This window comes from Chionomys nivalis, chromosome 12, assembly GCF_950005125.1.
Source record: "Chionomys nivalis chromosome 12, mChiNiv1.1, whole genome shotgun sequence".
NCBI lineage: Eukaryota > Metazoa > Chordata > Mammalia > Rodentia > Cricetidae > Chionomys > Chionomys nivalis.
This window is the reverse complement of record NC_080097.1, coordinates 15,793,561-15,805,508: the sequence shown is the minus strand read 5'-3', so window position 1 is coordinate 15,805,508 and position 11,948 is coordinate 15,793,561. Positions and strand designations below refer to the sequence as shown.

The window sequence follows — 11,948 nt, the reverse complement described above, 5'->3', positions numbered from 1 at the left end:
TCAGTCATGTTTCCCCCCTCATTTGTTCTGTTCTCACCTTTACTTATGGTTAAATGATAGTAACAAACCACATGAGATCCAAATAATATCTTGTACACAAAGCAGGAGTTTCACCAAACCACCTTCAACTCTCTTTCTCATTTTTTTTTCTAAAATCCATCAGCAGTTTGGATTGTTAGTATGAAATACCATACATGATTTTCTATTTTGGAGACTCATAGTGCAAATTAAACTTTTTGCAACTCAACATTTATGCCCTGTAATAAATGATCCTTGAACAACAGCAACAACAACAAGAAGAAGCAGGAAACAAACACTCTGCTTTCCCCCAGGGAAGTGCAGACCTTTGAAACAAACAAGGCGAGGAGAGGGTCTTTAAATCTTTAAATGTCTTCCTCTCTTCTGGGATTTTAGGTGATCTGACAGCCAACTTCTGCCCCCAAATGAAAGCAGAAACTTCTGAGCTTTTCAACCACTTCATGATCTCCAAGAGGGGGAGAAAAGGGACCTAGAAAAAGTAAGATGACTCTTATTCCATGGAGAAAACTGGGAACGGGAGGAAGTTCCTCTCCTAAGGTTTGTCATCCTGTCATTCTGTTTAAATTAATAGCAACGAGTGTCAGCGGATAGCTTGAATCTGGACTGAAAAGCAAAGGGCCAGCTAAGGTAAGGTTCTATAAGTGGGCTGAGAGGGAAAAAAAAATATTTTCAGATAATCTGTTCATGGATACATGAACAAAAATGAAAAAAGATTATACTGTAGTCATTATTAATTATCTCGGAATAAAACATTTATTTCAGAGCGCTTAATTCTGTTTTTTAGACTCTCGTCGCCTAAAGAGTCTCACCTGACCAACACTAGGCCTCAGGACTTTGGCCATCGGGCTCCTGGAAAAAGAAGGTTCAGTGTAAGCAACCAGCCGGCCTCCCAAGCCCCTTTGAGCTAAGCTCCAGCGCCTTCCTGAGCTGAAGCAAAGCCTTGGAATCTCTTTGGAAAAAGAAATAAATCAAAGAGGGTATGGCTGGATGGGTGTGAGATTTTAGAAGGGCAAATTAAACACCGAACAGCTAGTTTCCTATCCAGACTTCCACGCTCCAGCTTGTTTGGTTTTCATTTATGACTCACTTGTGTGTGCGGAGTTGGGGCGATGGTAGAAACGCTATTGCTCTTTTCTCTTCCTTTGGGGCAAATGAAGCTGCAGAATGCTGCCCCCTCCCCCGGACTTCAGTTTCTAAAGCATCTTTCTTTGTCTCTCCCCACCCCTTCTTTATTTGTCTAGGGTTTTATGTTTTGTTCTGTTTTGTTGGTGGCGGTTGGTAGTTTTATCTTTGTACATAGTTCCTTGGTCCCCAGATGATTTTGACAAGTGTCTCTGGTCAAGAAAACGGTTCGTTCCCAGTTCTTTCCCCAACTTTCCCCCCACCCTAGTCCCCAGAACCATCCTGCTCCTCCAAACCCCCAGCTCTAGCCTTTGCTTTTCTTCCCTCCCACCATGCCCTGCTCACCCAAATGACCCCCAATTCTCTCCTGTCATCCCATACTTTCTCCACATCCAACACCCCTGGTCCTCTGGGCTGGGGGACGGCTGGGGCAGGGTGCAGAGTGGGGCTGAAGATATGGGGAGAAAAGGATCTCCCCAAATGCAGGCAGGATAATGGACACTCTAAATGAGGGAAGTAGGCCAGAGAAGAAACACACCCCTCAGCTCCCCAGTCTGCCCCACCCGGCACCTCACACCCTTCTCAATAAGTGGCAGAGAATTTCATCCGCTTCTGCTTCTGTCTCTGGTTGCAAAACCACACCCGCACCACGTTCTTTTTGAGGTCCAGTTTCTCGGCGATGGCGGCGATCTTCTCCGACGAGGGCCGGGGTTGTACGGCAAAGTAGGCCTCGAGGGAGCGCTTCTCCGGCGCGGCGATGGAAGTCCGCTTGCGCTTCTTCTCGCCGCCGTTGAAGAGCTCAGGCTTGTTCATTTTCTCACGCTGCGCGCCCTCGGCCTCCTCCAGCCACGCCTGCAGGATGGGCTTGAGCGCGATCATGTTGTTGTGTGAGAGCGTGAGTGACTCGAACCTGCAGATGGTGCTCTGGCTGAGCGAGCCCACGCCCGGGATCTTGAGGTTGGCCAGCGCCGAGCCCACGTCGGCCTGCGTCACACCCAGCTTGATGCGCCGCTGCTTGAAGCGCTCGGCGAACGCCTCGAGCTCGCGCGGGTCCGTGTCCGAGTCGCAGATGGACGCCAGGCCCGCCGCGCCCACCACCGCCGCCGCCGCCGACGCGGCTGCCACCTGCCCGGCCGCCGCCGCTGCCGCCGCCGCCGCCGCGCCGTGGTGAGCGGCCGCGGCCACCAGCCCGGGGTGCGGCAGCCCGGACGGCATGTTCATGGCGGCCGCGGCCGCCGGGTGCGACAGGTGGCCCAGGCCGTGCATGTGCGGGTGCGGATGCGCCGAGCCGCCCAAGAGCCCGCCGCCCGGGCCGCCGCCGCCACCCGGGCCACCGCCGCCGCCGCCACCCCCGGGGCCGCCGCCGCCAGGGCCACCGCCGCCCCCCGGGCCGCCTCCGCCCCCAGGGCCGTCGTGGGCGCCGCCGCCACCGCCCGCCGCGCCCGCGCCACCCGCGCCGGCCATGAGCGCGAGCGACGGCGACGAGATGTGGTCCAGCAGATCGCCGGGCTCGAGCGCCTGGTGGTGATGGTGGTGGTGGTGGTGGTGCGCCAGTGGCACGGTGGACGTGGACGTGCAGGGCACGCTATTCATCGTGTGGTACGTGGCATCCGGCTTGAAAGGGTGGCTCTTGCCCTGGGACACCGCGATGTCCACGGCCGCCAGCGCCTCGGCCCGCGCCAGCAGCGTCTCGTCCAGGCTGGCGAAGAGGTTGCTCTGCAGCTGCAGGCGACACAAACCAAACCAAAAAAGAAAAGAAAAGGGGGAAAAAAACACCAAAAAAAAAAAAAAAAAGCCACGCAAAACAAACACACAAACCGGAAAGCACAGGCAAAAGGCAAACACAATGAAACCAAAACAACAACAGGGGGTGGAAGTGCGGGATAAACGGAGGAGTGGGGGGAACGTGTTGAGAACGAGCCAGGGGAACACAAGGGAGGGACAGGGCAGCAGCGAAGGGCGGAGAAGGGTAGAAGGGGACACAGGGATACATTCCGGGAAAGGGAACGGGAGACGGAAAAAAGGACGAAAAGAAGAAAAAGAAGAAACGGAGATGTAACTCGAAGCTAAGGACCCGCGTTACACACCCGAGCGAGCATAGAGATCGCCTTGTCCAGGCGTGAAATTAACAGAGAAAGTGCAGCAAAGTCAAGAGTCATGGCCCCAGAGCTGCCCGCTGATGGCAGGCGCTGGACAGAGGCACGGGGCCGACGGAACAGAACTTAAGCGCCCCTGGCCACACGTACCTCACAGCGGGGTCCCTCTAAAAAAAAACTCCCGCCCGCCGAAGCGGGACCCGGGGCGGCCCACGGCAGCCCCCCGACATGCAGCACCTCGGAGCGGAGGTGGGGGCGTGCGCGCGGGCCAGGGCCGCGGGCGTGGGGGGCGCTTACCGGCGGCGTGGGCAGGCAGGCCCGCCGGATGGCCTCGGAGCTGGAGTGCAGCGACGGGTACTTGTGCTCAGGGAGGGTGGGATGCATGGCAAAGTGAGGCTGCTTGCTGTTCATGGACATCATCTTGACGCCTTGGCATGGAAATATCCACAAACACTCGCAAAGTCCGCCGCAAAGTGCGCACGCCGGCTCGCCCGGCCTCCCTTCCGAGGCTGCGGCCGCGGCGGCCCGGGGCGGCTCGCCCTGGCCTCGCCGCGGGGCTGCTGATGCTGCTGCTGCTGCTGCTGCTGCTGCTGCTGCTGACGCCGCTGGTGCTGATGCTGCCCCCGCCGGCTCGCAGCCTCCGAGCCGACCGCGCAGAGCGCCCGCGCGCAGGTCTCGCGATCCCGCTCCTCCAAGAGCTCTAGCCCCGCGCGCCGACGGGCTGCGCTCCTCTTACACCTGCGCCCCACTTCTCGCGGCCGGCCCGGGGAGCTCTCGCGAGAGCTCGCGGCCCCGCCGCGCGGCGGCTGACAGGCATCAGCTGTCTCCGTCCGTCTGGCGCGCGTTCTCCCCGGCCGCGGCGCCGTGCTTTGGGCGAGCGCGCGCGCGCTCCCTCGCTCGCTCGCTCGTCGAGCCGCGAGCGACCGACGGCGCGTGGGAGCCGCTCTTATAGTGACCACCAGCAAGGACGAGGCAGGTGATGCACCTGTAGCTGGCCAGGCATGCGCACTGCGCGCCTCACCTTGCCACCGCGGGTCTGCAAAGATCAGAAAGGCCAGCTATTGTCTAAGGGTAGGCATCTTTTGGAGGAAGACAGAGGATGTAGGCACTCTTCTGTGTGTGTTTTCCTCCCACCCTGTCGCCTGTCCAGAATATATGTGCATTATTAGGCACACCTCCACGACTGGGTGCCTAACAAGCTGTTATATAATGTATACAGAGAGGCATTTGTATGTTAAATTATGCCCGCGCATTCCTCTGTATATGGAGAAAAATAACACAGAGAGGCGATGTGGAAGATGCTGTCTTTATGCTGCAGGAACCTGTTTCTTTCATGGTTTATAAATAGGCTCTTGGAGAATAGCCGTGACAGACAGTTGTTTGAAGCAGTCAGACGCTATTGATTTCCACGTAATTTAATTTCTCTGCATACTTTGTTGTTGTGAATATAACTGTGTCAGGCACCACCAGTGACAGTCACTTAGGAGCCACTAGGAGCATGTGCTTTCTACTCAGGAAAGGCTGTTGAAATGGAATTGTGCGTTTCTCTTATTGTGTGTCTCCTTTAACCGTGTACAAACTCACTTTTCAAAGGAGCGATAGGTGATCTGAGGCTTCTAGTCATCAAAGGGGAAAAACAGTTAACAGGGTGTAGCCGGGGATCTTTTCCTCTCCGGCGACACACACACACACACACACACACACACACACACTTTTTTGCTGGAAACTCCAGCAAAAGAAAATCACTTCAGAGAAAAGAGAATAAGATGTTGAAAAGAGAACTTTCTTTAGCATCGTTTTGGCCCCTGGCATCATATCTGTGCTTGCTTATATTGTTTTTCTTCCCCCGAAACAGGGTGACGCTAACCTATAGGAAATTGTGACTCAAAATATTAATTCAAATCAGATTGAATAAACTGGTACCTGTCTGGTCCAGTTTTTAATAATAGTGATAATAAGCCTATGAAATCAGACCTAAGAAGAAATCAATTAACCAACCTGTTATATTACTCTCATGTAGCAGGAAGATCAAGGGCCTCTCAGGGGAGCCTCAGCTCGGGTGCCTAAGTCTCTATGGACACAGTTCTTGCCTAGGGTGATAATAACGGTCCAGATGTTATCACATCTGCTAGCAAGAGAGCCTGAGAGAGGCAAGAAACTGCTTATGGGAAGCAGAGATCAGATAAATTATCTTTCTGATCACTCACACACCAAGGAGGTCTGCATTTTCACCAAAGGACAGATCTCGCTTCTGAAAACCTAAACCTGCAGTCCAGTAGATTTTATTTTCCTTTGCTTTAAAACGTGTATGTCTTCAGGAAACCCACTCGGGTTATTCAGATTGCAAGACAAGCCCACAGGCTCACTAGCTTTTTCTTTCTTTTTTTTTCCTTTCTGTCCTCCCACCCCCTCCCTTTCTTCTAGCCTGAGAGGAAAGTGAGAAGGATGTTCATTTGCTGGTGCAAGGAGCCACTTCTTCATCCATTATGTGATTCCCCAGGGACCGCTAAATGCAACTTTATCTCAGCGGGAGTGGACCAAGAGCGGTTCGACGCTGGAGGGAAAGCGTGAGTTCTGTGGCCCCTGTCCCACTGGGTGTCCGGGCTTAACCTAATCCTTCCTGACACCCACTGCAGTGGGTCCTTGCGCTGGCTTGTGGGGTGTAAGACAGAATGTCCTGCCTTCTTAGTAGCAAGCTCCAGCAGTCTGAACTCCCAGGTCCTGGGGAAACGCTTGCCTCTAGGGACCTTAAATGGTGCAGGACAGACTGAAAGGCAAACAGAGTAGGTTTGTGGCCAGATGGATCCATTGGGAGGGGGCTGGAGGGCACGGTGTCCTTACCTACCCCAAACAAACCTCAGTTCACGCTTCTGACCCAGCTGGGAGGTGCAATGTTCTGAGGTCAGGGCTAACCATCCAGGATTACCTTCCTAAGGCACCTCTCTTTTGAAATTGGGATACTTTTCTTTCTCTGAGTAAAGCCAGACTTCTGCCCTGTTCGTTTTGCTGGGACTAGAAATATAGGGACTATGGGTCCAATCCAAAGGTCATCCGTGGCTCATTTGTTTTCCACCATGACACTTTTAGCACAGAGATTTATCAAATAATACTTTTTCTCCCTGAGAAAAAGTCAGGAAGTGTTCAACAAACCAAGGCTGATGGGGGATTGCAAGATCGGTGAAGGGATCTCCTTAAGAAGGCAGAGCCTGGAACAGGGTGTGCTTGCCCTAGGCAGATGCACTCTGCAGGTTCTTTTCATAGTCCCCTGACCAGCTCCTATCTTTCTTCCTTAGCTCATCCCTGATCTGGGACAGTACAAGACCCTGGAGATAAAAGGAGCTGTAATTTGCGAGTGCCTGATCTCTAGATGTTTACAGTCTGTGGGCATTGGGAAGCCACAGGAAGAGGGGATGTGTGCTATCTGCGTGGGATTTGTGATGAGAGACTGACACAGGGAAGGGCAAAATGATGCTTGGAGAGCCATCCTGCCCAAGGCTGCACAGCCTCAGTTCCACACTACCCTGGGACGCTTTCTTCTGAGGGCTCTGCCCTCCCATATGTCACCGCTTTGTATTCTTGGCTTGGCGACTGCTCTAAATAGTTGGCTTCTGCCTGTTCTAATGGTGCCTACATGGGGTCTGCACCTTGGCATGGATTCTGGGGCAATTCCCCCCACCTTCTTGTTCAATGACCAACACAAGTTACCCCTCCCTCCCCAGCTCATAGCTTTGCATTTTATCAAGATAGGGGTAATGAATGCCCAGCTATTGATTTCCAAGGAATTTCTGCCCCCAGGGACGGGGGGGGGGGGGGGAGTGGTCTATCATCTCAGTCAGAGACACATTTCTTTCCCTCATTGATTAATTTTCTCCTCCTCTCTTGGCAGCCCTGGCTTTATATTTTCGTTGGCAGCACCACATTACAGAACTAGAGAGCACACTGGTTAGTTGGAGGGAGGACACAAGGGGGAACCAGAGCTAGGGCCTGCTCAGTCTCGGGGAGAACTCTCTTCCGCTTGGCCCCACCCTTCACCCAGGAGGATGTGCACCACGGCCCCTGTTGTCCATCTGGATACTAGCTTTCTCCTTCCAAGAAATAGGACGCTGGAAACTAAGTTTCTGGTATAGCCTCTAAGTCGATGGCTGCTCTCCAGGGGGTGACAGTCTGTGAACAGTGGGACTCCACAGGAAGAGGGTACTGCAGTAACAAGTGTTGCAGATGTGGTGGGAACGACACAGGAAGTCGAGGTCTTGCAGGGAGTGCTACCCAGACTCTGGGAGTCATGAATCTACAGGCACTGTCTAGTTTAAAATGAGACACTTTTCCAGGCTCAGCGAGGGACCAGCGTTCATGGGCAGCTCAAAGGCCCAGAGCGCTAGCTTCAAAGTCCATTCAGCACAGTGTGAGAGTACAGAGAGGGGAGATGAGGGCCTAAGGTAGGGCTTTGGCGTCCTAGGGGAGGATGCACTTTGACAGCCCCATACCTCATCACTCCAACACTGCGCTGGGGAGGATTGGCAGGTCTCAGGACCGCCTCCCCAGGGAGCTACCTGACCTCTTAATAGCAGAGCTTTCTCCCTGAGCGGCTCAGCGTTGTACACCCTTTTCCAAGGCTCCTTGCCGGGCCTTCCCAGGGCCCAGGGCCTTCTCTGGTATTCTGGGAGTCTGGACACCCACCGGAGCACCATCCCCCGACTAGTGCTGGGGGGTAACCCCGTCATGCCTGGTCCAGGAAGTCTAGTGCCCGACCCCCCTCCCCCTTCGCGAACTCGCGCTAGGACTCCAGGAGCCTTTCTGGGAAGCCACTGTCCTTGCTCTCTCCATACACCCCCACACACACTAGACCGGCAGCTCCTTGCCTTTCCTCCCTTGGTCTGACAGGTCCAGGCCTGAGAGGCAGTTGGATCTTCCCTAGCCCTTTCCCAAGACTCCTCAATCTGCGTTCAGAAAGGACAGTTGCTAGGAACAGCCGAGCGGGGCGGGGGGGGGGGGGGGGGGCGGGGGGTGAGTTCTCAAGTAAAACAAAACAGTGGGAAAAGTCATGACTTCCTTTTCTCTATACTCTCCACCCTCCCCATTTAGCTTAAATGCAACTTCCTTTGGTGGCATCTTACTGAAGATGACCACCTCACCCAAAGATGACCTTGCGAGCAGGATTGGGCGTCCCAAGTAAGTTCATTACAGGTCACTCTGCGCTTAGCGTTGGTTATATACAGACTTGTGTCCATTTCTACCCTAATCTTTCACCAAACCAACCTACCTTAGGAAACCCTCCCGGAGAGACCGACCCAAGGAAACAACAACCCTCACCGGTGCTGGGCCTCCCTGCCTGTCAGTCGACACTGTTACTTTTGCAAGCCAAATGATCACTGTTCTCCGATTAACAAGGTCACCGGCCCCGGTGATTTAGGGCCCTGAAGAACAGAGGCTCCACGCTCCGTCTGCGCCCTGCGGGCTCAAGACTAGAGAGGGGCGCGCTGATCAGAGAAGGAGCGTCCAGGTCCCTGGGTTAAAATAACCACAAACAAACTCATCCACAGGTACGCTGGCCCCTCACCCTACGCGACACGATGCAAGTGCTGTCGCCTCCTGTGTCAGATACCCGCTGATCAGTCGCTAGGTCCCGGACACACACTCCCCCTGCTTTCGGGGCGCGCTACCGGCGAGGACCAGCAGTTTCACCCAAGAGACCTTCTGAGGATGGAGAAGGGCGCGCTCGCCGACCTCCGCAGGCTCCCTTCGGCCTCAAAGAGCTGGATCCCTCGAGGGTCTGGAAGCCGCGGAGAGAAGCGCGAGGCCGCCAGTCCAAGCTTGGGAGAGCAGAGCTGGGTCCTGCCGCCCGGCTCTACCGCTCGCCGCGCTGCCGCCAACCGCCCCTCCTTCCCGCACAAATCAAAGCCCCTTGCGAGGGACTGGGAAATAGTTGCCTTGTCATGTAACACATTGCCCTGATTTATTATAAAATTTTAACGAAATCATGCATATTTTAACAGCCTTTAATCACTGCATGAAAATTTAATTCATGGACTGTAGCGCGTTTAAATAAATGAAGTGTTAATTCATTAGGATTAATTAATTTGTTAAAGGATTGTGTGCAAGGTTAAGGTGGAAAGAAAACTCTTTGTTGGTTTCGCGTCTTAATCGCCAGGTTTCGAAAGTGATAATAAAATGAAAGGAAACCACAGACCGGGCTAGCGGAATGCGGCCTGGGAAGGACCAGCTAAGTAAGAGCGCCCTCAAGAGCGCGGGAAACTTGGACTGAAGGGACCTGAGGCGGGTGGGTCCTCCCTAGTGACTGGGAAGGGGAGGGCCTGGGCAGAAGGGGAAGCTGGCAGGAATCCCAAATGGCTGAGTTCCCGGGGAAGAGTGGTGGGAAAAAGGACTGAGCCGCTGCGGGTGGGCCAGACCCCACCTCCACACCCTAAACACGACGCTGACCTTCTCCAAACCCTCAGAGGGCCAAGCTTCGGCTTAATGGACGGCTCATAGCCCGCCCCGCCATCTCCAAAGCGCTCCAGCGCCTAGGGAGCCGCTGTCTCGTCACTAGGCCGCCGCTTCAGGCGGCTGGAGCGAGACCCAGAGTCTCTGGGGGATTCTGAAAGGAGGAGGAGCAAAGCTGTGGCTGGAGCAATACCGGAAGCCCTCTGCCTTTCGGAGCCTGGCCTCCAGTACCTCTTCCAAGAAAGCTGCTAAAAAACATTTCCCTTTCTGCCCTCTTTTGCAACGAACTCTATTTACCCTTCAAGATTCTAAGGGGAAAACACCTCTGTGAAGTTTCCAGACGTCCTCAGGATTCACCTGTGCCTTAAGAATCAAATGGGACCAAAATTCCATCTTCCCTCCTCGCACAAGTTTTGATAAATGCCTGAGGCAAATTTTTTGCCCTTTGGAGAATGGGTCTTTGTACCCTAACTATCACAAAAAGCCCTCAGGTCTACACAAAAGTTTAAGCCAAACCAACCTTCAGTAGAGACTTTAATAGAGAGCCTGCTCCTCTATGACATCACCGAAAACCTTATCTGAAAAAGAGGTACTGCGACTCAAGGTGTTCTAGACTGCCACAGTCACACCAAACTGGGCTCACCCTAGGTGAGCTCCAGATGGATTCTTAAATCTGCACCTTAATAGATGCTTCCTCGCTGTGAGCAGGGTTCCGAGAATTAGGCAATAAATGTTCACTCTGCACTCTGAGATCATTGCTTAAAAGGTTTTCTCTCTGCCAAGTATTATTAAGGGGATCGGGTTACACAGTCATAGGCCAGGGCTGCTTTGTAGGACTCCGGCAGACAGGATCCGAAGACCTCTGTGAGGCTGTGGGAAGCTTCTAGTTGAACAGGCTGCACACTACGAACCGTTCCTTTCAAACGGACACTCTCCACACACACCATCCACAGGTACAGAATGAGGGAGAAAATCTCCTGTATGTTACATTTTTAATAACTAGAAATCATCATGTCTGCAGAAACAATACGGCCCTGAAACATTACACAGCCCAAGACCAAGGTCTTCCCTTGTTCAATGGTGCCTTTGTTTCAGGCTAACCAACAGAAAGCAAAGAGAGGAAAGCAAAGCAGATTACAAACCAAGGGGCTGTGAAGCCTAGTCCTCAACTTTCAGTGTGGTGTGTGTATGTGTGTGTGTGCGTGCTAATTCAGTAAAACTTTTAGCCTTTAAATGGATGCAGATTTTTAAATACAAGGACTAGAATGTCATAAGAAGAAGCCTCTAACATCTTGTTTGGAGAGTTATGTAGACACAGCTTTTTAGAAAGATTAACAATAAAAATCAGTTCCTATAAAAACACAAACTGTCCGTGTCAAAGTGATCTGGACAAAGGTTATCTTTTCCCAACACAGAATGCTTAAGCCCATAGGGAAGGAAGGTCCAGCTCATACAAATGTCAGTTAATGTGAACCCTTGAAAGCACTGTGTGCTAAACCACTGTGCCCAGACATCCTAACTTCAACCTTCAAATTGAACAGTGGTGGACACATGCTGCATTCAGCAATACAGGCTGGAATGGAATGTTACTTAGAAACACAAATACTCCCAAGACACTTTAAAAAGAATCATTGTGAAATTCCAAACACACTCACCCTCCCCCCATTTTTATGCAAACATGGACAAGGAAGATAATCTCGGCAGCTGGACGTCCAGCTCCAAACTAAGGTTCCATACCATTCTATCGCTAAATCTGGTTTCCCACAAATTGGAAGTTTTGAAAGTGGTATATGAAATGGAGGCTAGAAAAATATTAATATTTGGCTTCAAGTATTTTAGGATTTTTCTTTTTCTTGAGTCTCCTGTATCATAGTCTTGCCTTTAACTTGATATGTAGTTGAGGATGACTTTGAACTAAAAAAAAAAAAATACTTTTATGTGTGTGGTTGCTTTGCCTGTGTTTGTGCACCACATGCAAACCTGGTGCTCAGAGGCCAGAAGAGGCTATCTGGTCCCCTGAGTTGTCTGGGCGCTGGGAAGGGAACCGAGATCTTCTGGAAGAGCAACTAGCATTGTGCATCACCAAGCCATCTCTCCTGCCTGCTGGTGAACTATGGTCTAGTTTTTACGTCCCAGCCGCTGGGATCAACAGTGTGCTCCACCACATAGGATTTTACACAGTGCTAGGAATGGAACACAGGTCAGGCTACAGGGCACGCCAGAAAAGAACTTCATCAACAAGTTACAACA

General features: G+C 52.5%; 1 protein-coding gene across 1 annotated transcript; it reads right to left on the bottom strand.

Annotated features, from left to right (window-relative positions):
• Nucleotides 1–1,743: 1,743 nt before the first annotated feature.
• Pou4f1 (POU class 4 homeobox 1) lies at nt 1,744–3,678 on the bottom strand. Its single transcript, XM_057786638.1, has 2 exons — nt 3,555–3,678; nt 1,744–2,883 (listed from the first exon to the last, which is right to left on the bottom strand). The coding sequence occupies exons 1-2, from the start codon at nt 3,675–3,677 to the stop codon at nt 1,744–1,746; spliced, it is 1,263 nt and encodes a 420-aa protein (XP_057642621.1). The 5' UTR covers nt 3,678.
• Nucleotides 3,679–11,948: the final 8,270 nt, after the last annotated feature.